This window comes from Aspergillus thermomutatus (genome assembly GCF_002237265.1).
Source record: "Aspergillus thermomutatus strain HMR AF 39 chromosome Unknown NODE_160, whole genome shotgun sequence".
Taxonomy (NCBI): Eukaryota; Fungi; Ascomycota; class Eurotiomycetes; order Eurotiales; family Aspergillaceae; genus Aspergillus; species Aspergillus thermomutatus.
The window spans coordinates 1-21,196 of record NW_020798209.1 but is presented as its reverse complement, the minus strand read 5'-3'; the positions used below and the strand labels follow the sequence as shown (position 1 = coordinate 21,196).

Here is a 21,196-nt window from a genome sequence, read left to right as displayed (position 1 = left end):
GCCATGCTCCTTCAACAAGAGAGAGATACACGCCCGTAAGACCACCTGCACTCACCAAAACAATGGTTCCCTTCCAAAAACACCAAGAGTAAGAAAGACCTTAAAATTTGAAGAGAGAACAATGAGCAGGAAGGATGAAAGAAGACGAGGTGAATGTGCCGCTATACAATGACAGGTATTCATGCTCCTCTCTGAATGTTGGTTGACATGAGCGTGATCTTCTTATTCTTCTTCTTGCGTCCGCCACCACCAGCAGAAGAAGGTTGGCTTCCTTCCAGACTCGTCTGAGCCAACAACTGCCTTTCCTGATGAGCCAGTAATTCTTCTTCCCAGTCCTCGCGCCAGCCGTCGTGGCGAACGGGTCCCGAGGGAAATTCTGACGACTCCGAGAGTGATGGTACGGCGGTAGTTCCCCAGACAGTACGAGCTCCGGGAGGAGTAGTCGACGGTGAGGCTAGGGCACCAAACTGTGAGGATGGCCGAGGTGGTGATGCGGAGGACGAGCCAGCATCGAAGGGTGGAAAGCCGGTAGCCGTGGGGTCATTAGACAACGGCTGGAAATCTTGATCCGAAAACGGTGGATCACTGATGCCAATGCTGGGTCTCCTACGGCGTGCGGCAGCCCAGCGTTTTTCCTCCTCTTCCTTCTCCGCGCGGAGCCGATCCTTCTCTTCGCGTGCTTCTTTCTCCTTGTTGCGTTTCCTTCTTTTCCCAGTCTCAGCGCTGAAACGCTCCAATATTTCTGGCACGACCACATCTCTCCAATCGCATTCGAGGAAGTTTACCTCACATCCTTGCGGAAGATGGCCTAAATACTTGACGCGTTTTCGAAGCTCATCGTCAACGATATGTCCGCTTGAGATACGCTCGACGCGGGGAAGAATTGTCGCTGGAAAGGTAGCGTAATCTCCAAAGGCAGCCTTCAGTATACGAATATCCAAGGGAGACAGGTAGAATTGAGGAAGTGCCTGGTAGAAGTAGAATGCATGGTCGGGTGGGTGAGGTCCATTGCTTTCCCGAGTTCGATCGCCTGCATGAGGGTTTCGGCTTTGCCCAGCATCTTTCCGTGTTGACTTCGCTTCCGAAGTCGAGTTCAACTGAACATTGGCCACAGCTTCTGACACACTGTCCATTTCACCGGTCGTAGCCGGAGTAGTCGTATCGCCAGCGCCAACACCTAACGATGAGACGGACACAGCTGACAAGGTTTCCCCCGTTTGAATAGCATCCGGTGGTGACTGCCCCGGGACAGCTTCCCCGAGTGGCTTGTCCATAATAGGTTGTCGCTCAACATCGGGCGGATTTCCAATCCCCTTAATTTTTGCTTTGGCATCGTTGATGACGGCAATGGCCTTTTTGGTCCAGGTAGTATCGTCACCAAATAAAAGCTCATCCTCAACTTCCTGCCTTCGAAGATCGTCCACTTCAGTGTCATATTGAGCGCTCATGTAATCTTCGCCACCTTTCATAATTCGAGCGTAGTCAGCTACCTCGGCTGCATGGTACCACGGAACATCCTCGCCGGGTTTGAGACTCTCAGCGCCATCGCGCGGTAGCGCAAGGGTGCTACCCGGAACTCGCTTCACCAGTCGCAGCACCACATCACCGCCTTCGACAGGGATATCTCCTTCTTGCCCACGAAACCAACGCACTGGTCGGGTCTCTGAAATGTAAATCGAGTCCCAACAGATTGGACACTTCTTCCAGCGAGCCTTCTTCTCAGGAACAGAAGTGTCATCGTCAGTAGAGTGCATATAGCGAATCAGGCACGGTAGGCAGAATATATGACCACACCGAGCCATCCGAGGTGCAACTGGCGTAGACAAACAGATGGGGCAGCTTGTAGATTGGGTTTGCGCCGAGGCCAGAACCTGTAAGACCGAATCCCAATCCAGATGAACATCGGCATTCGCCGCCTGCGCATGATAACTTCGAGTGGGATTCACAATAAACCGGTAATTTGCGTGTACATAGCGAGCTTTATCCATAGCATGGTAACCCGAGCCTAATCCCCAAGAAGCATATCGACGGCTGTTGCGCGGTGGGGGTTGGTATTGCGGGCGTGGAGGTAGGGAAAAGTTCATCAAATGCGTGATGGACGTTTGTCCTTTACGACTCGTTGTCGATCTCATGACGGCCTGAGCATAAGAATATCAAATCTTAGTTTTCCGATCAAAAGATCTGAAAAAAGAATGACTGCTTTGAAGCACATACAGTTTCGCTGTACTCGTCATCATCCAGTAACCGAGGACGCCTCTGTCGCTTGTGATGACTCTTGAGAGCCTGGTTATTTCTTGGGGAACTCGAATTCCTCGCTGCCAATCCTGCTCCGAAACTCCCAGAGCCCCCGGGCCGCCTCTGAGAGCCACTATCGACCGAGGGAGCTGAGTGAAATGCCGCGGAAACGGACTGGCTTGGGATATTCACGATTTTTGAAGAATTGGGCACTTGACCAGGATTGGACGACATCTCTTAACCCAGATTCGACGATGATGGTGCGTCCTGCCTTCCTATGGCGGGGAGAGCGGATAGGAAGTAGTGTCTGAGGGGAAGAGGATGGGATGGCCAGGATTGAGCCACAGCACGAGAGAGATCAACCCTCGATGCTAACACAGATCATAACACATGCACTCAGCATATGATGACACCAATCAGAGCCCCCAAGGGTAACACGGGGAGAGGAGAAGCACCAAAGTCCTGATCCCTCTCCTGTCGAGGGAGAAAGATGAAGAATGAGGAGGAGGAGGGGCGAGTATGTCATGTCTTGGCAGCCATCGGGAGCCTCAGGCACGTGCCGCCCGCCCAAAAAACAGCATCTCATCTCAGCTCCAAATCGGCCTCTCCATCGTTCGGCCTCCTTGCCTTCTTCCGTTGCGATTTGCGCCTCTTTGTGGCATACTACTTTTACCGCGTCTCATTCATCACTTTACTGACGTTAAAGTGTCTCCCTCCTAGGTACGTGTCTCAGATCGTTGATCCTACGATGTCTGCGTGACCTGAATTGACAGTTCCCATTCAGCTTCATTAGGGACACGAAAACGAGACATCGAGCAAACAGACCCCCGCATTTACAGTTCCCGTTTTTTTTGCCTTCGAGCTTGCGATGGCCGTATAGACGGGTCTGCTGCTTCATAATCTGGTCCATCTTGCTTCGTGATTCTTATGGCTCCCATTGAGGCAACGCGTGGCTGAACAAGTCGAGGCAACTTTCCGACGTGCCTGGACATGATGAACCATCATCTGCCCGCAGTGCCCCATGGGCAGCCACCCATGCCGCCTCCTCGACGACAACAAGACCTGCCTTATGCTGGAGGGCCACCCAACATGCGCTCTCCGCCCGCATATATGGGTTATCACCCTCATATGAACGGCCATCCGCCTCCTGCTTACTCGCCACAACAATATGGTCATTGGTATCCAGCGTATCCTCAGATGCAGCCTCCTCCACGACCATTTCAGCCTCCATATGCGCCAATGATTGTGTCTTCGTACCCTCATTCGCAGCCTGTCATGGCTCCATCTCACATGCCACCCCCATCGCTTGCCATGCAGCCTAGGGCCGCGACTCCTCTTCAATCTGCCATGTCTCCGCCGGTCGGACTGGCGCCTGTCCCATTAAATATGCAGGCTCAGTCCCCTGCGAGTATTCCGGTTCATTTCACACCCAGTCCAGTTGTGTCTTCGCCATCTGCTCCAGCGCCTGTGATACCCGCCGCCCCTGCTCCGAGTGAGCCTTTCCGTGCTCCGGTAAGTGTTTTGACCGTGCCTGATTTCCTGTGTCGGATATATTTGCTGACCAAAAGACACCAGCTGCCTTGGCTATCGGTACCCGATCATCCTTTCCCTGCCAGAACCCCTCACAGACGTCGAAAGGGTCTCAATTTACAGTCTTCATCTGTCTCGGTCGAGCTGCCTTCGAAGGAACCGCAACTAATTGAACAGGGAGTGAAGCTAGATGAAGGGAAGCGGGTTGAACGGACTGTGCAAGAACAATCAGAACCCCAGACTCCAACTCTATCTGCTGCTCCTTCAGTTGCGGATTCGACTCAGCCCACGACACCGTCTTCAGCTGTTGCCTCCACAACGGCCCGCCCTCAGTCACACTCGAAAGGTTCAAAACCCACCGTTCCTGTAGTGCCTGTCTTACCTGTCGTCCCGAGCCCTGTAGCCCACCAGCAGCCACCTAAAGACGACGCGAGTCGTGTTGCTGGAACTCCCAAGTCAGTGACAGCCTCTGTTGTCTCAGCGAATGAGACACCAAAAGAAGATGCCACTGAAGAGACAGACAAAGTGGCTTCGCCTCCTCGTGCTGCCCCTAAGTCTTGGGCAGACCTTGTTCGAGCAAAAGGAGCGTCAAGAGTCTCGGGCCCAGCTGGTGCTCACTCGGTCGAGTCTAACGGCTTGGTCATGCGCAAGAGCGAATCCCTGGCAGATGTTCTAACCAGTCTTGGGGAGGATGTTTCTCAGTACAGCGACAAAATCGCCTTTCTTGAACCAAAAGGGCTTATAAATACTGGAAATATGTGTTACATGAACTCCGTAAGTTGGCATGTGATTTGGTGTGCTGATTCACATTTGCTAAAACTTGGAAAACAGGTCCTTCAAATTCTGGTCTCCTGCATACCGTTCTATCAATTCCTGGATCACGTCGGCAGACGAGCATCACATAGCGTCCAGAGCGCATTTCCTATGGTTGATGCTATGTCAGTTTTCCCTACTTACTATTTACGTACGACAATACTGACTACGTATCATAGGATCATGTTCATGAAAGAATTCCGTGTCATTGATGCTGCTCATTCGGAAGAACAGTTGAGGCTTCGGCTGAAAGCTACTGAGCTCGAAGAATATGGCGAAGCTTTTACCCCGGAGTTTGTATACGAAGTGATTCGACAACTACCACGCTTCCGAGACATGCAAGTAAGTTTAGCTTTCCACACAGACTGGTAGAATCTTTTGCTCATCAATCATCCTTTCATTTAGCGAGGTCACCAGCAGGACGCTCAAGAATTCCTGGGATTCCTTTTGGAGGAAATGCACGAAGAATGCGCTCGAGCTGCGAAATACGCGAGCACGACGAAACCCGCGGCTTCAACATCCGCTGAATCGATTGATAAAGAGGAGCAGTCCGGCGATGGGTGGCTAGAAGTCGGACACAAACAAAAGGCTGCAATCACACGCTCTTCCGGTCACATCGCACAGGAGTCTCCTATCACCAGAATATTCGGTGGCAAGATCAGATCGGAGTTCAAGGTACCGGGCAACAAGACTTCTGTGACCTTGGAGCCTTATCAGCCTCTGCAGCTCGACATTGGCTCCCCCGATATCCACAATATCGTCGACGCTCTGAAAGGTCTAACCAAGCCTGAGAGCATCCAAGGTGACTTTAACTCTTCGCGCGGTCCAAATGTCACTGCCACCAAGCAGATATTCATTGAAAATCTGCCACCTGTCCTCATTCTCCATCTGAAGCGTTTCCAGTATGACAGCGTGACCAGAGGTACGCAGAAGATTTGGAAGAAGATTGGGTATCCCCTGGACCTGGAGATTCCCCGAGAGGTTTTTCCTCCGAACAAACGCAATATTATGATGTCTCATGGTGGTTTGCCCAAATACCGCCTCATTGGTGTCATCTATCACCATGGCAGAAACGCTAGCGGCGGGCATTACACGGTAGACGTGCGCCGTCAAGACGGTCGCGAGTGGATTCGTCTCGATGATACGGTCATTCGCCGGATCAAAAGCGAGGATGTCGCGGAAGCCGGCGGCGAAGAAGATCCCAAAGTGCTCGCTGCCGCGCTCGAGCAGCACAAGCGAGACACTAATTCCAACGCTAATATCTTCGACCATATTGACCAGGATGATCAGGAGCAATCTGACAATGAACGAGGCTGGAGTCAAGTGAATGGAACAAGCATGGGAGGCCATTCGAGCAAGAAGTCCACCTCCGCCGTTCTAAACGGGGCCTCTGCTGCCGCTGCTTCGGGAGGTTCTTCTGGAGTCAGAACTCCCATCGGCCGATATGGATCTCGTGACAACAAAGTGGCATATCTTCTGTTCTACCAACGTATTGCATGAACGCCAAGTAGGCATTGAAAAGCATCGTTGAGTTCCAAGACGGAGGCGCCTGCGACCTAACGAAGGTCCCCAATCACGGAAAAGTAAGAAGACTCTGCCGCCTCGCCTTATCATCGTCCTGCCAGTGTGCAGACCTGATCACTTAGCTCTCGTCCGTCCTCCAAATCACTACCTCTAATTTCTCGCCTGATTTGCTACATCGATGCGAACTATCATGCATGGCTATTGAATCTTTTGCTGACCTCCCTAGTGTCTATGTCGGCTGTACATACGACTCGACATTGGTCTGAGTGACCGATCGGTAGTTCATTTGTCATGAACTGTTCATAAAGCGGATGTTGTTTGAGCGAATTTATCAGAGGCATATTGGCTGAAGGGAGCAGTCGTTTCCTTCATCCATTCTTTCCTCAGACTTGGCTTACTTCTGCAATATCAGCACTTGATTTACTTGCTCAGATGACTTTTCCATGATGAGCGCCTCGGATTCGATACATTTTTATTTCACTCATCTCTCTTCTTCCCAATGATGTTCGTCATGATTATCTTTTCTTTTTTTTTTTTGTTTTCACCATGTTGATTGTCCATCCATCTCTTGACCTTATGTTCGCAGTGCTGTATCTGGTGGGATTTTTCTCTGGTATATACCCCCATTTTTTCGCATAGCTCCACATTTGGTTTTGTCGCCTTGCGGACAAAAACGGGTCTTTTTTGATATGCGGCGTGGATTGGACTTATAACGACACCACGAATCTTCTTATCCATAGACATGTCGATCGAGAGGGTGCGTGGCTTTTTCTTTACGGCTGATCAGGCAGACATTCGAAACGGACGAGGTGTGCAGAAACGGGATTACTGGCGGCTGTACAGGCCCGGCTCTGGTGGGACGGTGGCTGGACCGATTTTCTACTTCCTCTTGCCTCGATAGTCGCTACATGTAACCTTTTTCATGATGGAAATATGAGGGCATTTGCTTTCGTGAGTGGTGACTTTTCGGTGCGTGTGTTTCAATTGACGACAACGACCACGACGATGATTTGATGGAGTGATGGGACAAAAACGGAGAGGAGTTTATGAAGATCCCAAAAGTGTGTTTTCGGAAATTCTAAACCAATTTCATCTAATCTGCTGTGCCTGATCTGTAATATGTACTGCATGTTAAGTATCAACAAGGCGTCCAACAAATTCTGACCAATATGCATGAAGGTATTTATCTTCAAAAATGAGCAAAAGCGGCGAACTATAAAGGCAAAAAGACTGTGCGATATCTAATAACAGTCTATCAAATGCTGAGCCCGTTGATATGTCCAGATTAGCAAAAGCATCTTTAAGTGTCCAAGAACCGGACACCATCGGGGAACTGAGAGTCCAAGTTGATATCGCTAAAAGCAATGGATCCTTTTCAGATCATCACCTCTCTATAGGCGGACTAGCAGTACCTGAGATTGCACCTGTCTCGCGATCGTTGATAACGAGGTTCACCGGTCTAGCAGGTTCTTCGGCATTTCCTGTCCCGATCTGCGGCTGCTCCGTAGAAGATGTTGGCCTAATCACAGATCGACCAATCTGGAAGACGGCGGATTCCGGAGCTTCGCGCCCATTACCGCGCTTACGACCTCTGTTGGCAGGCGCGCCCCGGGTGGCAGTGCTGTGGGTGTGGCGGATGTTCGCGATGGGGACAGGATCAGGCTCCGTTGGGCTGCTGGTGCTGAGAACGCTGGAGATGGTCCGAGGAAGATGATATCCAGCTTTGACCAGTGGGATGGAAAGTCCATGAACGATCTGACAGCAAGTTAGCGACAGTTCCGCCCTGTTATACGTGCAGTGCAAACTTACGATGCTGCATATGACCAGAAACCAGACTACCACGTCAACGCCTTCAGAGACCCTCTGCGCATCCTCACGGACTTTGCCATCCACCGTGATTGTACGCAGAAATTCACGGGTCACCGACAGGTAGAAGACGGCTCCAACCCCAATGGGTCCGAAGAAACCCACGAAGGCGGCTTGAAAGAGATGCTCGATCTGATGAATGTACTTATGCATGGCGAAAATGATCGGCATCCGGCGAACAAGTAAAATCAGAACGCCCAGAAATATGAGGCGGTAGATTGGAATGATGTCGTTGTGCACGAACGAAGACCACGGACAAACAGCGCCAAACCACATGAATACTGCCAAGTTAAGAAGCATATCAATAGTCGGTTGGAGTGAGTCATCCATCGTTTCCAGGCGAAACCAATCACTGATTGCGTGAGTATAAAGTATGCACGAATCCGTCAAGGAGAACTTACTCCTGAGTGAAGACATTTCCGGCAACGAAGCAAGCTAAAAGATCGTCTGTCCCGATCATGCCACAGGTGCCGAGAATAAAGAGCTGTACACCGTTAGCAATCAAAGGTGCTTCGAGGTGCAGCGGTGCCAAACATACTGCAAGCGCGATCGCAAAGACGAGAAAACTTTCGCGATCAACATAACGCTTCTCCTCGGCCCAATGAAGCATCTCTCTGGAAACCCAGCCGACCGTGATCCCGTACACCACACTCAAGATTACTGTATAGACCCATGTTTCGTAGAACCAGAGGCCCATTGCCTTGCCTGCACCTCCACTGTAGCCCTCACCATCCATTCCAATGTATTTCAGGAGGAACAATCCGAAGAAGAGAAATGGGTAGCCCAGACCATCGTTCGCTCCCGACTCGGCAACGATGATTCTCTGCAGAGGACGGGGCACATTTTTGTCCGCGAACTTTCCCTTCACGATGGAGTTGGAGAGGACAGGATCGGTTGGAGTGATACAGGCACCGACTATGATCGCGTGAAGGAACTGAAAATTGGGAATCATAGCCCAGATCACCAAGCTGCTACACATCCACATGGCGGCCATTCCTGGACCCAGGAGAAGCGACAGGCTCTTCCATTCTATCTGCAGGTAGCGCTTCGGAAGTTGGATTCCAGCCAGTACCAGCTGGACTCCGAGAACGAGCCTGGTGAAATACAGAGTGATTTCCTCTAGGTTCCGCTCTGATCCTAGAGCATACTCTTGGGGCCTTATGAAATTCGCCGCATGGGGAGAGAAGACGATGCCCGCCAATAGAGAGATTACTGCGTATTGCCCGTCAGTCACAGTGTGCAATTTGCATTTAATGCATTCGTTGTCCTAGAAGGAAGGGCGTCCCACGAACATGCTTCAGACAAATAAAACCTCTCCTTGAACAAATAGGACACCAATCCGAACACTGAGATAAAACCTCCCAACGTCGCACAGACGATGTTGAAGTTGATCAGCGAAAGAGTAGGCATGGCTGCTCGTAGCCCCCTTGCTTGCAGCTTCGACTCTTATGCGTGAACTATTGATTGCCAATCTGCCACAAATCGCTAGCCCGGCGGCCAAGTGGTGTCACAACGTGGGCACGTTTGACAAAATTGTTCCGCAAATGCAGAGATGGGATAATTATGCTCCAATAAATTAGAAGAGATCGTTGAATCTCAAGAATCGCTAGCAAGTGTTATTCAATCATAGTAATATAAACGAGTTTTCCCACAATCTTCTTTCCAATCATGTAGATAGGTATTTGCTGGCGATAGGCCTGGTATCGACACCTTGGAACGCAAGTCTACCTGACTGAACGAGGAGAGATGGAGGACGGTTCAAAGCAACCCCAAGAGCTCAAATAGAAAAGGTAGAGATTCTTGTCAAGGGAGGGATCAGGGAAAAGAGTAGATATGGCGGCTGAGGGGAAGATTTGAAGAAGAAAACAAGCGCCAAGAGAGTGGGGAGGAAATGACGGTAGGGTGAACGAGCGAATCACATGCTGGAGGAATGACCGGTGTTGCCCGGTGCCGGAAATGCTGGTATTGACCTATGGGGATTGATTGATTTTGGAGTCATGCCTAAGATAAGTGACAAAGTAGATAGATAGAGCTAATAAAGGACATATGATGTTCGGTTGACTCAGTCCATTGTCGCATCTTCCCTTCATGGGAGTATCATGCTGCTGTGCGGAACGTCCATTCAATATACCCAGCAGCACTGGATCCAGATCATATACATGTTCACAACATGTCCCTCGGGTATACAAGCTTAAAAATCTTCGTCAAGAACCTCATCCGGGATATCGCTCGCTGCTTCCAGAGCTGCTGCTTTCTCCGAAACTCCCCTTCGAGCGCCACTAACTGCAAGACGGTCAGCAGCTTCGTTCCCCGGATCGCGGTTATGTCCCTTGACCCATTCAAACAGAGTCTTCACTTTGAGCTCATTGCGTTCCTCAATCTTGACCAAAATCGACTCGATCAAATCTTTATTCTCGACTGGCTTCTGGTCTGCAGTCAACCAGTTATTCTTCCGCCACTTGACGAACCATACAGTCACACAGTCTATCGCATAACGACTATCTGTGAAGATGGTGACGTCTCGATGCCGAGGAGCGATGTCCAGAGCTCGAAGAATTGCAGTAAGTTCCGCACGCTGATTAGTCTGCCGGTTGCCTCTTAATGGCTCCGAGACGTTTCTGCTGGGAAGAAGGCGTGTCAATGGAACTCCCAGGTCATTGCAGTTTAGCGCAGGGATATAGAGAATGCTGAGGACAAACCTTGTATCACCGGGCCCAAAGAAGACACCGACGCCTGCCGCTGCCGTGTCCCTGCCGTTCTTCAGTGCACTGCCGTCTGTGTAGATGCGCAACATCCCTGGAGGACCAATCGGCCTCGTCTTGGTTGCAGATTTCTGCTCATTGGTTTTGTAAACCACCTTTCCTGTGGCTGGGTCCAAAAGCACATTGGGATCAAATCCATCCTCTGCACCTGGCGGTAATGGACCAGTGCCCGGTTCCAAGGTGTTTCCCTGCTCGTCCTTTGGTATCTCGTCCGTAAAACCTGGTGCTCCGGGTAATGTCCGCGATGTAGTAGTACCTCCGGCAAAGGTAGCTCCCGCTCCCGCTCCCTGCTCCATTCTGACGAACTCCTCGGCCTCTTCTCGCGTGGAGAATTTCTTGTAACGCGGACGTGCAAACCCTTTAATCTGTTCCTGCGCCTTGGCCCAATCTGTGTATACACCGGGGACACGTCCTCGCTGGATGCCGTAGAACCTTGTTGGCTCCGAACTCGAAGGAGTGGCACCACGGGCAGCTGGAAGCTGCGTCCCTGTAAGGAAAGCATTTGCTTCCTCGTAGGTTGGGAAGGCTTGGACTATTGGATACGATGAATATTAGTTGAAGCCGCGTACTTAGCAGGACAGATGATTCTTTCGGTACATACAGACCGCCCCTTTGTATCCCGTCACTTGAGTCAAGCAGTCATTCCACTCGTAGTAGATGCCAGGCTGATAGCCCGCCTTGACAGCATAAAATTTCCCCGCTGCGTTTCGCTTTCTCTTTGTACCTGCTGTTGCCGGGGGATTGGGCTTGGGACTGGTGTAACTCTTCGCCGCAGGGCCGGGACTAGGCGAAGGGGTAGTGGTGTTGTTCATCGCGTCGTACGGATTCTGCGGAGAGGTCGAAAAGAAGCGAAAGGATATATCGTTCGAAAACAGGAAGTTTGAGTAGACTCTTCTTGGCAGTACGGCCAAGCTTCGAGATATGGTGGAGCAGGATCGAGGGACGAGAATCCTTGATCTGCAGCTCGACGGGGGACACCGGGGCCCCAGCTGAGAAGCTGAGAACTTGAACCACAGGGTAGGCGTGGTGGGTAGATTAAATGACAGAGCTAATCAGAACGGCATAGATTTTCTTGAGACGAGGAGCCTTCAACAGGTATAAATTGTGGAAGTTGAGGTGAAAGGGTGGAGGGGCCCGACAGTGCGAGAGAGAGAGAGGGGGGGGTCTGTCTTGGTGGAGGTGTTGGGGTGCAGAACTTCCTCTTTGACCCCTCTCTTCTTATACCCATCTCGATATCTGAATGACTCGAAGCCTCTATCAACGTTAAGGCGTTCAATTGGGCCATGAAGTAAGCGGCTTGAAGAAGCACTTGTCTCTCCTTGATTCAAGAGGGGGATGTTGAGCGAAGCTGTGTTTACGCAGTTTCTTGGCCTATATGGACCATGGAGTTCTCTGATACTCTCCGCCTCAGACTAACATATCAACGGCATAGTCGATCCCAAAAACACAAAAACACAGTAACATTTAGTTCACATTAATGGCATACCATAGAGCTCTCTCACAACCTAGATTACGGAAAAAGTTTCCAGTGTCGACATCCGAAATGGTCGTTGCACCACTGACGACCCTGTATATTGTCACGTGACCGTCTATATAGTTGAGCTTCATCTAACGACCATCCTGAGATGCAGTGCAGATGCTGCTGATCTTACATAGAACTGTATATCTTTGGCAATTAACGGAATATGATGTACCCTCTCGTTTGAGATTGCCTCTGCCGGCTGTCCTAGTTCGCCGGGGTATACAGAGGACGTATATAACAGCTACTCAACGATGCTACGCAGCGATATGGATCTCATAACAAGGATCTCTGTCAGTATAGTGGACGAACACAGAATGTTGTCCATGCAAATGAGCATCATGGTTCATATTGCTGGAAAGGTTGTGATCGTAGTCCCCTTGTCTATAAGCCTCTTTATGTTGGTGCTCCAACGTGAGCCCTAAAGGATCTGTATGTCGTTGCGCATCGCCGAGACGACTAGCACCTCTTCACACACACGAAAACGAAATGTATCTTTTCCTTTGTGAAATTCTGCTCTTAGGCTTCATCTGTGTTCGGTATCCAGACCTGCAGGTGAAAATTCCTATCAGCTTTTCAACTCTCTTGCACAGCTTCACTGGACCTCTTACTGCGGCATTTGAAGCCGGACAAGCTTCAAGAGGTATCTCTCCCTATTATGAGATAGACAAAGATATACCTTGTGTTGACGCGTCTGCATAGTCGAATCAAGATCTTCCCCAAAGGCCAAGGACGTAGGATATCCTTCCCCCCGGTTGTTTGACATGGCCACCTGTAAGTCGACTTTCCGGTTCTCCGGATACATCAAGAACGCATGAGACAAGGCAGTCTTGATGACGAGATCTGACCGTGACCGACTAACTGATGTATAGACGAAATCGACCCCGAAATCGGTCTCGGTCCAGACGACCCCGGCTATTGGGGCGTCCTCCACTGGCAACTGCACTATGCGTGCTATAGAAACGATGTAGCCCGAGTCAACTACATATTGAGCTTGGGAGCCGACATCAATTTCAAGAATGAACTGGGCTACACTGCATTGGAGTGGGCGAACCAGGTGCGCCACTTGGATGTCGCCAAGTGCCTTCTTCAGAATCTGAACGTCCAACTCCATGGGTACACAATGACGGCTTACCACATTCGTGCCAAACACACCGTTATCGTGCGCGCTTTGCTGGACTTGGGCGTCAAGGGCATGCTCGCCAGAAATAAAGACCGTCATAGAGGTTTGATCGTGATCGCTTGTCAGGCCGGCCATCCGACTATACTCAAAATGCTCATGAACTGCGTTCCCGGATACATGATCACCGACTACAAGCAGGTCTATCTGCAAATAGCCGCAGCCGCACACCATGATGAGCTCCTCAAAGTACTGCGCAAGAGGGTTGGCCAGGAAGAGGCTTGGATAAAGAACTACTTCAAGCCCAGGGTAAGCCTATCATCCAGACTCGGCATGGGTTAGAACCTTGAAGCTGACTGCAATAGACCCCCGTGATCCCCGTTCAGCTACCTCCTCGAGATCTGGAGTACGAGAAGCTGTTCGATGAATTTATAAACCCGGAGGCGTATCTTCCTTGAGTCGGAGTTGGAGCCCGTTGGCCCGTTGGCTTGTTGGCTCTGTTGGCCTGCTATCGTGGCAAATGGTAGCATACTTGTTCATCCGAGCAATGATTGAATGTGTCCATGCCTTACGCTGATATGACTAGCGATTGAATGAGAATCCGAGACATTCTTTGTATTCGCATACTTGTTCGTCTTCTTGCGTAGAGCCGTCAAGGTAGTAGTGTATTCTCCTGAGATTCTTTCGAGGATACATTTCCAAGGTGATTCATATCAAGACCGACCGACTGCACATGGATCAGTATTCTTGGCGAACGAAGGTACCTACCTTACTTCCCGAAGTAGTCCCCGCTGTCGGCAACTCAAGACTCATATGACTGTGGGGATTTTATTGGCCCAAACGTATCGTCTCGTATCCGCTTCTCGAATCGTCCTATGTGTATATTAGTATGGAGTGATATACCTCTCTATAGATGCAATCATATTTACTGGCATGGTTATTGACATTTCAGTCGAATCAGTCACCATCTGCATTCTCTAGAAGAAGTCGAGCCGGTAACCGACAGCATATATATTTCGACACTCTCCCAGGTTATACATGACGGCCATGTCTGAGAACACAAATCGGGACATCTCAACGCTCGTCTCGCAGGAGCTCTCACAAACCTCCTACGAGTGCTCTTCTCTCACCCAGCTCAGTGGGGGAACGGCCAACTTCGTCTATCGAGGTATTCTCGCTAGGCCCCTCCAGGACGGGACGAAAACGATTATCATCAAACACGGAGAGGACTATGTTGCTTCCAATCGAGACTTCAAGCTGACTACAGATCGCTGCGTAAGTCTACGAACAGAGATGCTACGGTACTTGTGCTGATCAAAAGCCAATAGCTGTTCGAGGAGACAATCCTGAAAGCCTTGAATGACTTCCCCGCTACAACCGAGACGGACACCGACAGCAATACCAGCTGCACAGTCAAGACCCCTCGTCTGTTTCATTTTAACCATGACACCAACACTCAGATTCTCGAAGATTTGCCCGGAGCGCTGGACCTAAAGTCTTTCATGCTCTGTCCCGAAAACTCGCAGAATGTCTCCCGCGAAATGGCCGCGGCTATCGGTCGTGCGTTGGGGAAGTGGCTGCTCTCTTTCCACACTTGGGTCTCGGAAGAGACTCAGAAAGACCTGGTCAAGACGATGGAGAAGAATGAGCCCATGCGCGATATCAAGTTCACGGTCAACTATGACAATCTCGTTAAGATGGTCGATCGATTCCCGACGTTTCTGAAAGAAAGCCAGCATATCTTCCACCAAGTCCGGGACATGGCAGCGGCGGAGCTGGGCTGGAAAGATGGGAAGGGGTTTGGGGTGATTCACGGAGATTTTTGGTCGGGAAAGTAAGTTGATCTATCTCTTTACCTGGAAGAGTTCGATGGCATTGATGAGATTAGTGTTTTAATTCCAAGTACCGCATTGGAGCAGCAACATGATATTCCTCTCTTCGTGACGGACTGGGAATTATGTCACTGGGGTTCCCGAGCTCTCGATCTGGGCCAGATGGTGGCTGAGCTCTACCAGCTCAAGCATTTCAAGAACATTGACGCAGGACTCTGGCTCATTGAAGGACTGCTTGACGGGTACGGCCCGATCGATGAAGATATGACTTTCCGGATCGCCATCCATATCGGCGTTCACTTCATTTGCTGGGGCAGTACCATTCCTGGTTGGGGTACCAATGAACAAGTTGAAGGGGTGGTCAAGATTGGAAGAGATCTTGTGGTCAAGGGCTGGCAGAAGGATAGGAACTGGTTTGGGAGAGGTTGGCTGAAGTGCTTGTTCACTGTGGCTTAGAGCCGGAGCGATCGGAAAGAGAAACATATGAGCATGATCAACTTCAGCCTGAAAGCTTCACCACTGAAATGGTGCAGAACATAAGATTGCTGCAAGCCAATCAGCGACTGCAAGCAACCTACTTCTAAGAGTAATCACGGGAAATTCGACTCATACGCCAGCAGTGTTGACTAGCTCTCAGCAGAGCTAGTCAACAGACAAAAAGGGCGGGATTTGGCTAGCATGGCATTGGCGCCTACATTTGTATTGGTCTACGGAGTAAGGTTAGGTCGCGGATCACAAGTGACGAGCAAGCATGGAAGAGGCGAAAAGGTCATTAAGATGTTCTGAAACTAGAGCTTTGCACGGAAAACGTTCCGAATGGAATCTAGGCCAGAAGGCCCATCATATATCTGTTGCTCGACGAGGCGGGTATTGATCTAGTCAAGGTCAGTATCGGGCCCAAGGGAAACGTTCAAAGGCGCCCACGTCAGATCTGGAAATTGAGGGAAGATCAACTTACGTGCTGTGGTCCTAAATCCTCCACTCTTTCGACACCAAGCAGCCGCATGCAAGTCTTGGTTTCGTCGGCAAGGACTGAAAAAGATGTCAGCCTACATGCTTCTGATTACTTCCGAGGATAGAACATACTCTGCAATGTGCGCTTAACACCATCGACGCCACCTGCACCCAAGCCCCAAAGGGCAGGCCGCCCGATTCCTACAGCTTTAGCACCTAGACAAAGGGCTTTCACAACATCTGTGCCGCGCCGAATGCCACCATCTACCCAAACATCGAGCTTGTCGAAGACCTCAGGGCAGTATTTCCGGATCTCTACCAGCGTGTGGACTGCAGGAGGAGCGGTGTCTAGGGCTCGGCCGCCGTGATTCGACAGGATGATACCCTTCACCTGCGGAGTGTGAAGCGACGCGATGTAGGCGTCCTCATGTGTTTGGAGACCCTTGAGTATAATAGGCAAACCTGTGTGCTTAGCCAGCCACGGCAAAGTGTCCTTCCAAGTGAGAGACGGGTCTGTTCCGGCAAACAATTGCTTTCCAACACCCCCAGCTTGGTTCACATCCGGAGTACCATCTGCGGCTTTGTCTGCCGCTTTCGCAGCACTGGGAACGGACATCGAAGCAGCAACGTTGTTGCCTCGCTCGTCATCCTCTCGTTTACCGGGAACGGGAGCATCAAGGGTGAGGACGATAAATTTGATCGCCTTTAGCTTATTGATGCGTGCCAACATCGCTTCACTCTTCTTGCGGTCGATCTGAACGTAGATTTGCCATCCAAAGACCTGATCCGGAGCAGCATCCTTGACGATCTGCTCTGGTGTCATGGATGCATTGTTGGAGATGATTTGCATAGCCCCGAAGCTGCGACACGCCTCTGCAATGCCTGCCTCACCTGCTGGATGGCCCAGGCGAGCCATAGCAGCAGGCGACACATATATTGGCATTCCAAGCTTGTGACCAAGAAGAGAGGTATCCAAATCGCATTTTGTGCAATCGATAAACACCCTTGGTCGCAAAATGATGGATCTGTACACTTCGGTATTGAACCGCTTGGTGATTTTATCATCGGATGCTGAGTAGTAGTAGGCCCAGGCCTTTTTGCTGACGTTCTTTGTGGCTACTTGCTCAATGTCGTCCATGTTGAGGAGTGCTTCCATGGGGACCTGCCCTTTGCTCTCCTCGGCTACCGCTGGGGAAGGCTCTGCCTGTATCTTGGGTAGCGTATCTGGGTTGACGGTTCCTAGCAATGCTTCAGGCTTGAGATTCTCCTCGAGAATGCCTGGAGGATGGATAGGATCATATTCCTCGGTAGCATCTTTGCCGGCAAGCTTGAGAATGATCTTGGCACCCCCAGGATGTTCGGAAAGAAAGTCTGTGACCTGGAGGTTGTATCAATCAGGGTGAACCAACCTCAATTAGAAGATAAATGCTGAAGGAGACATACATCGTACACTTTTCCGTACAAAATCACCCAACAACTGTTGGGGGTATTATGCTTCGCGACTGAGCATTACGATGATATGGTTAGCCGACATTTTCGATCAATTGACAGAACATTGACAAGGAACTCTCTCGATGGATGTTTTAAGGTGTAGCGTACCTTCTGCAGCGTCAAATACCTTCCCCATCTCGATAGTATTGACGGAGTGCTCGTTACAACTACTGCGATTGCGTGAAGATCAAACAATTTGGATAAAGGAGGAGAAATGGCCACGACAAGAGAAGGAAAAGAGAGAAAAAAAGTCGGGGGAATTGTACCCGACAGGCTACCTAGTTTAAGAGATATACATTTGTTGTTCGAATGTTCAAGTTGTCAGGTTGGCCAAAGCCACCACGATCAAACCGACGGTGTCTCCATCCAGTTGTTCGGACAAGAGGCCGACGTGGGGGGAGATCCATCAATTCCATTGAAAGAGTGGGAGAGAGAGAATGGGGGGAATAATAATGGGGGATAACCGGCGATTGAACACTACTGCATTGGGCAAAATCGAAAGCCGATGATGGGGTTGGTGTTTGTCCTGTTTGTTGGCCGCTTAGAGAAGGCTCTTGGGTTATTTATTGGTGGGGAAATGAGATGAGGACTGTGTTGGAACTACGGTGTAAACAAAGTAATGATAGGAGATTCCAGGGCAGTACGTTGAAAGAAGATACTTGCTCAGATTCGAAGAGTTTCAAGACAAACCAATTCCATCATTACTGAATTTGGATGGCAAGGACCGGGAACAGGACATCTTCCATGTCTTTGCTCTGAGGGATCCACGTGAGCTCCAAAATTGACGTATTCTCCTCACGGAAACTCTGGAGTTCATACCAACCTACTCTCGGGAGTCAACTTCCAGCTCAGATCCGAGTATCTTGATGAAGGCAAAGAAGGTCGAGACCATAGGATTAGGCTGTCGAATCGCCCAGCTATTATCAACACTGCTGGGGTTTGTCGCTCTTTGGTCTGCTGTCCCTGTGTCACTCAAAATAGCGGGATCATACAGTCCAACCCTGCCTGACACGTCGCTATGTTCGAGGTACGTCTTGAGCATCCAAGAAAATTAGCCTACAATTTTCTTCGCTTAGTTTGGTCGTGTTCATAGCATCGTTTGACTTTGTATCACGCTGCTTTTTTGTGGTATGGTTCTGACGTGTGCCAGCGTCGCGCAGCTGACCGCTATCATCTCCGGATGCACCGTGCCCGGACGGTCGCTCTCACATCGGACGAGATTGTCGAAGTACGAGCCGCGCAACGGACTTTTGAAGGCGCCTATGTCCGGACAGCACTGTCACAATTCTCATTTGCCCTTGTTGTCCTCAAGATCTTCACCAGCGAATTCTACAGCACCGGGGCTCTCTTCGCTATCTACGGGACGGGTGTACTCGTTATCGGTCTTTTCCGTCGTCAGCAGGGAAACCGTCAGTTCTTTTCCGAAGTCGGAGAAGACGGAGTTCAACGCCACAAATTCAAGACGAGTGGGAATGCGGTGCTGGTCCTTACAGCTTTGAGTGTGGCTGCGTATGCGACCCTCATCGCGCTGACTGTGCGGCTGGGTCGATAAGTCTAGGACAGCGGACAGTAAGGGGCGTCGGGTAACCTAAACTCCGTCGGTCCATCTATCTGAAGAACGGTTGCTGCATCGGTGACTTTGGAGCCCCCTGCGTGACTGCCAAGTGCCAAGAATCCCGCAGAATGCGACTGCTCGCTTCACTCTCGACCGGTGCTTTTCTCGCAATTTATACGGTCGGAGCGGAAGGTAAAGCGACGGGGCGACCACGGAGATGATGAACTTCCAAGTTGATCCAGTGATGCCATTTGGAATTGGAACAGCCAAGGCTGCCAAGGAGATGGCTAACGGACAATGAAGCCTAAAAGCACATGCATCACGACGGACACAAGGCACCCAGTGTGGTACAAGTAGGCGCACGGTTATCCCTGCCCGACACGGAGGGATGCACAAGCATGGTTGTTCTGAGTGAGGCTACCTGAACCCACCTCCAGCCCCTGGACGTTGAGAGGGCAAGATACTATGAGAACTGGCAACTGGCCAAGCTGTCTGGTGCTCCTGGTACCAACCTAACTGATAACCCTCGCTGAGTTGCAATGCTGAGTGTGGCCGGAAACCGAGTGAGGAGCAAGGGAGGCATGCAACCTAAACCAATGGGTCTGCAATGGGGTGATTTGGAAATGCTGAATGGCCCGGATTCCGGATGGGGCTGCACTAAGGCAGTCATCTAGACCTCTCGATTCTCAATCCTCGAACTCCGATAGTCCGATATTCGTTAGATAACATGTCAACCACTGCTTCATCGGGATGGTGCTGCGAGCTGACAAACAGGTCAGTAGCAATCCCGACTGCGATGTTCTGGCATTGCTTCTCGAGTACCTCTACACACTCGCCATAAGTCGTCGTAGATTATCCTCGGTCGGAAGCTCAAATAGCAAACTTTGATGTGGAAGTCAGGTGTCAATTTGGTCATGCAACTGCGGGCGTACATTCGAAAGTCCACGGGGATTTCTAGCTTGCCAGGATAATGATCCAACCAAATTTTATTGAAGCTCATCCTTGGACCGTGTTCTCCGTACAGCATCAGCCTCTTCTCTTGCATCCTTACCTAGCCAAGCATTCTGAACTTGCTTGTACATCCATCGCCAGCCCAAGCCAAGCCTTTTTGTGTTTGTTATGACTGACTATGCACATGGGTAGATAGAGCGTTCCAACACGACAGTAATCATGATTGCAAACGAAGGCTTTTCTGTACGCTGTCAAAGACTACTTATACTCCGTTCTCACAGCTTTGCAATAAATAAGTAACTGTTTTCGAGTATCTAGACATTATTTACATCATTGATTCAGCGCGGCGGTGATCAGCCTTTCCGAAGATCCACTGTGGGAATTGTCCCTCAAGACCTCAGAAGTGACTTCATCAGGGAATAGAATAGACGAACAGTATAACTTTCCTCGGTCGCTGTGATCAGAGAAGACATCTGACTGCTATTTTCCTGCTTCTCGAAACTGCCATTCTGATAGTCTGATCACGTCCTGTCCTGTCCTTGCCTTGAGCTGCCGGCGTACCCGCATCCAATCAACCGGAGAGATTCATCCTCCTGCTTCCTTGCCATCCACTGATAACCCCGTCTTGAATGTGAATTTCCCTTTCAGCTGCAGGTTGATTCTGGACTGTGCTCTGTATAATCTGGTGAAGTGAAGTGACTGTTCTTCACTGTCCTTAAAACTCCTTGTCACGGAATTTTCTCCCTCACAGCAGAAGAGCTCAGTTCGTTGATAGTAGTGACGTTCTGTTGCCGTTGCTGGACTCGTTAATATTATTGCTGCTTCCGCCCTCCCACCACTTGTTTTTCCCTTCCTCTGTGAACCCCCCCCCCCCCCCACCCCTCCCCTCCCCCTCTCCCTCCTTCTCCTTCCCTCCACCTCCACTTCCTTCTTCTTTCCCATCTTTTCCTCACTCTATCTACCCCCTCTTTTCTCCCCTCCTCCCCTATCCTCCTTCTTTTTCCTTTTTTTTTTTTCCTCTCCCCCCTCTTCCTTCTCTCCCTT

The 21,196-nt window shown here is 50.3% G+C and overlaps 8 protein-coding genes across 8 annotated transcripts; 4 read left to right on the top strand and 4 right to left on the bottom strand.

The window, feature by feature from the left end:
- Positions 1-179: 179 nt before the first annotated feature.
- On the bottom strand, positions 180-2,132 carry CDV56_102907 (RING-type E3 ubiquitin transferase MAG2; the record flags this gene model as incomplete). The annotated part of the gene is made up of 1 exon (XM_026756526.1): positions 180-2,132. The coding sequence occupies one exon, from the start codon at positions 2,130-2,132 to the stop codon at positions 180-182; it is 1,953 nt and encodes a 650-aa protein (XP_026612695.1).
- Positions 2,133-3,225: 1,093 nt separating this feature from the next.
- CDV56_102397 (mRNA-binding ubiquitin-specific protease UBP3) lies at positions 3,226-6,078 on the top strand (the record flags this gene model as incomplete). Its single annotated transcript, XM_026756016.1, has 5 exons — positions 3,226-3,747; positions 3,811-4,539; positions 4,597-4,703; positions 4,758-4,920; positions 4,984-6,078. 5 exons carry the CDS (start codon positions 3,226-3,228, stop codon positions 6,076-6,078), a joined length of 2,616 nt encoding a protein of 871 aa, XP_026612694.1.
- Positions 6,079-7,485: 1,407 nt separating this feature from the next.
- CDV56_101956 (putative Na/H antiporter) lies at positions 7,486-9,378 on the bottom strand (the record flags this gene model as incomplete). Its single annotated transcript, XM_026755575.1, has 5 exons — positions 7,486-7,857; positions 7,912-8,320; positions 8,370-8,452; positions 8,507-9,180; positions 9,261-9,378. 5 exons carry the CDS (start codon positions 9,376-9,378, stop codon positions 7,486-7,488), a joined length of 1,656 nt encoding a protein of 551 aa, XP_026612693.1.
- Positions 9,379-10,159: 781 nt separating this feature from the next.
- CDV56_101660 (RNA-DNA hybrid ribonuclease) lies at positions 10,160-11,542 on the bottom strand (the record flags this gene model as incomplete). Its single annotated transcript, XM_026755279.1, has 2 exons — positions 10,160-11,262; positions 11,332-11,542. 2 exons carry the CDS (start codon positions 11,540-11,542, stop codon positions 10,160-10,162), a joined length of 1,314 nt encoding a protein of 437 aa, XP_026612692.1.
- Positions 11,543-12,738: 1,196 nt separating this feature from the next.
- Positions 12,739-13,827, top strand: CDV56_101333 (ankyrin repeat domain-containing protein; the record flags this gene model as incomplete). Its single annotated transcript, XM_026754952.1, has 4 exons — positions 12,739-12,892; positions 12,952-13,023; positions 13,122-13,678; positions 13,735-13,827. 4 exons carry the CDS (start codon positions 12,739-12,741, stop codon positions 13,825-13,827), a joined length of 876 nt encoding a protein of 291 aa, XP_026612691.1.
- Positions 13,828-14,416: 589 nt separating this feature from the next.
- Positions 14,417-15,657, top strand: CDV56_101046 (uncharacterized protein; the record flags this gene model as incomplete). The annotated part of the gene is made up of 3 exons (XM_026754665.1): positions 14,417-14,644; positions 14,698-15,203; positions 15,258-15,657. 3 exons carry the CDS (start codon positions 14,417-14,419, stop codon positions 15,655-15,657), a joined length of 1,134 nt encoding a protein of 377 aa, XP_026612690.1.
- A 332-nt stretch (positions 15,658-15,989) lies between these two features.
- On the bottom strand, positions 15,990-17,782 carry CDV56_100715 (FMN-dependent alpha-hydroxy acid dehydrogenase; the record flags this gene model as incomplete). Its single annotated transcript, XM_026754334.1, has 5 exons — positions 15,990-16,076; positions 16,160-16,233; positions 16,288-17,533; positions 17,599-17,657; positions 17,755-17,782. 5 exons carry the CDS (start codon positions 17,780-17,782, stop codon positions 15,990-15,992), a joined length of 1,494 nt encoding a protein of 497 aa, XP_026612689.1.
- Positions 17,783-18,664: 882 nt separating this feature from the next.
- On the top strand, positions 18,665-19,198 carry CDV56_100488 (uncharacterized protein; the record flags this gene model as incomplete). Its single annotated transcript, XM_026754107.1, has 2 exons — positions 18,665-18,673; positions 18,797-19,198. The coding sequence occupies 2 exons, from the start codon at positions 18,665-18,667 to the stop codon at positions 19,196-19,198; spliced, it is 411 nt and encodes a 136-aa protein (XP_026612688.1).
- Between the last annotated feature and the right edge of the window lie 1,998 nt (positions 19,199-21,196).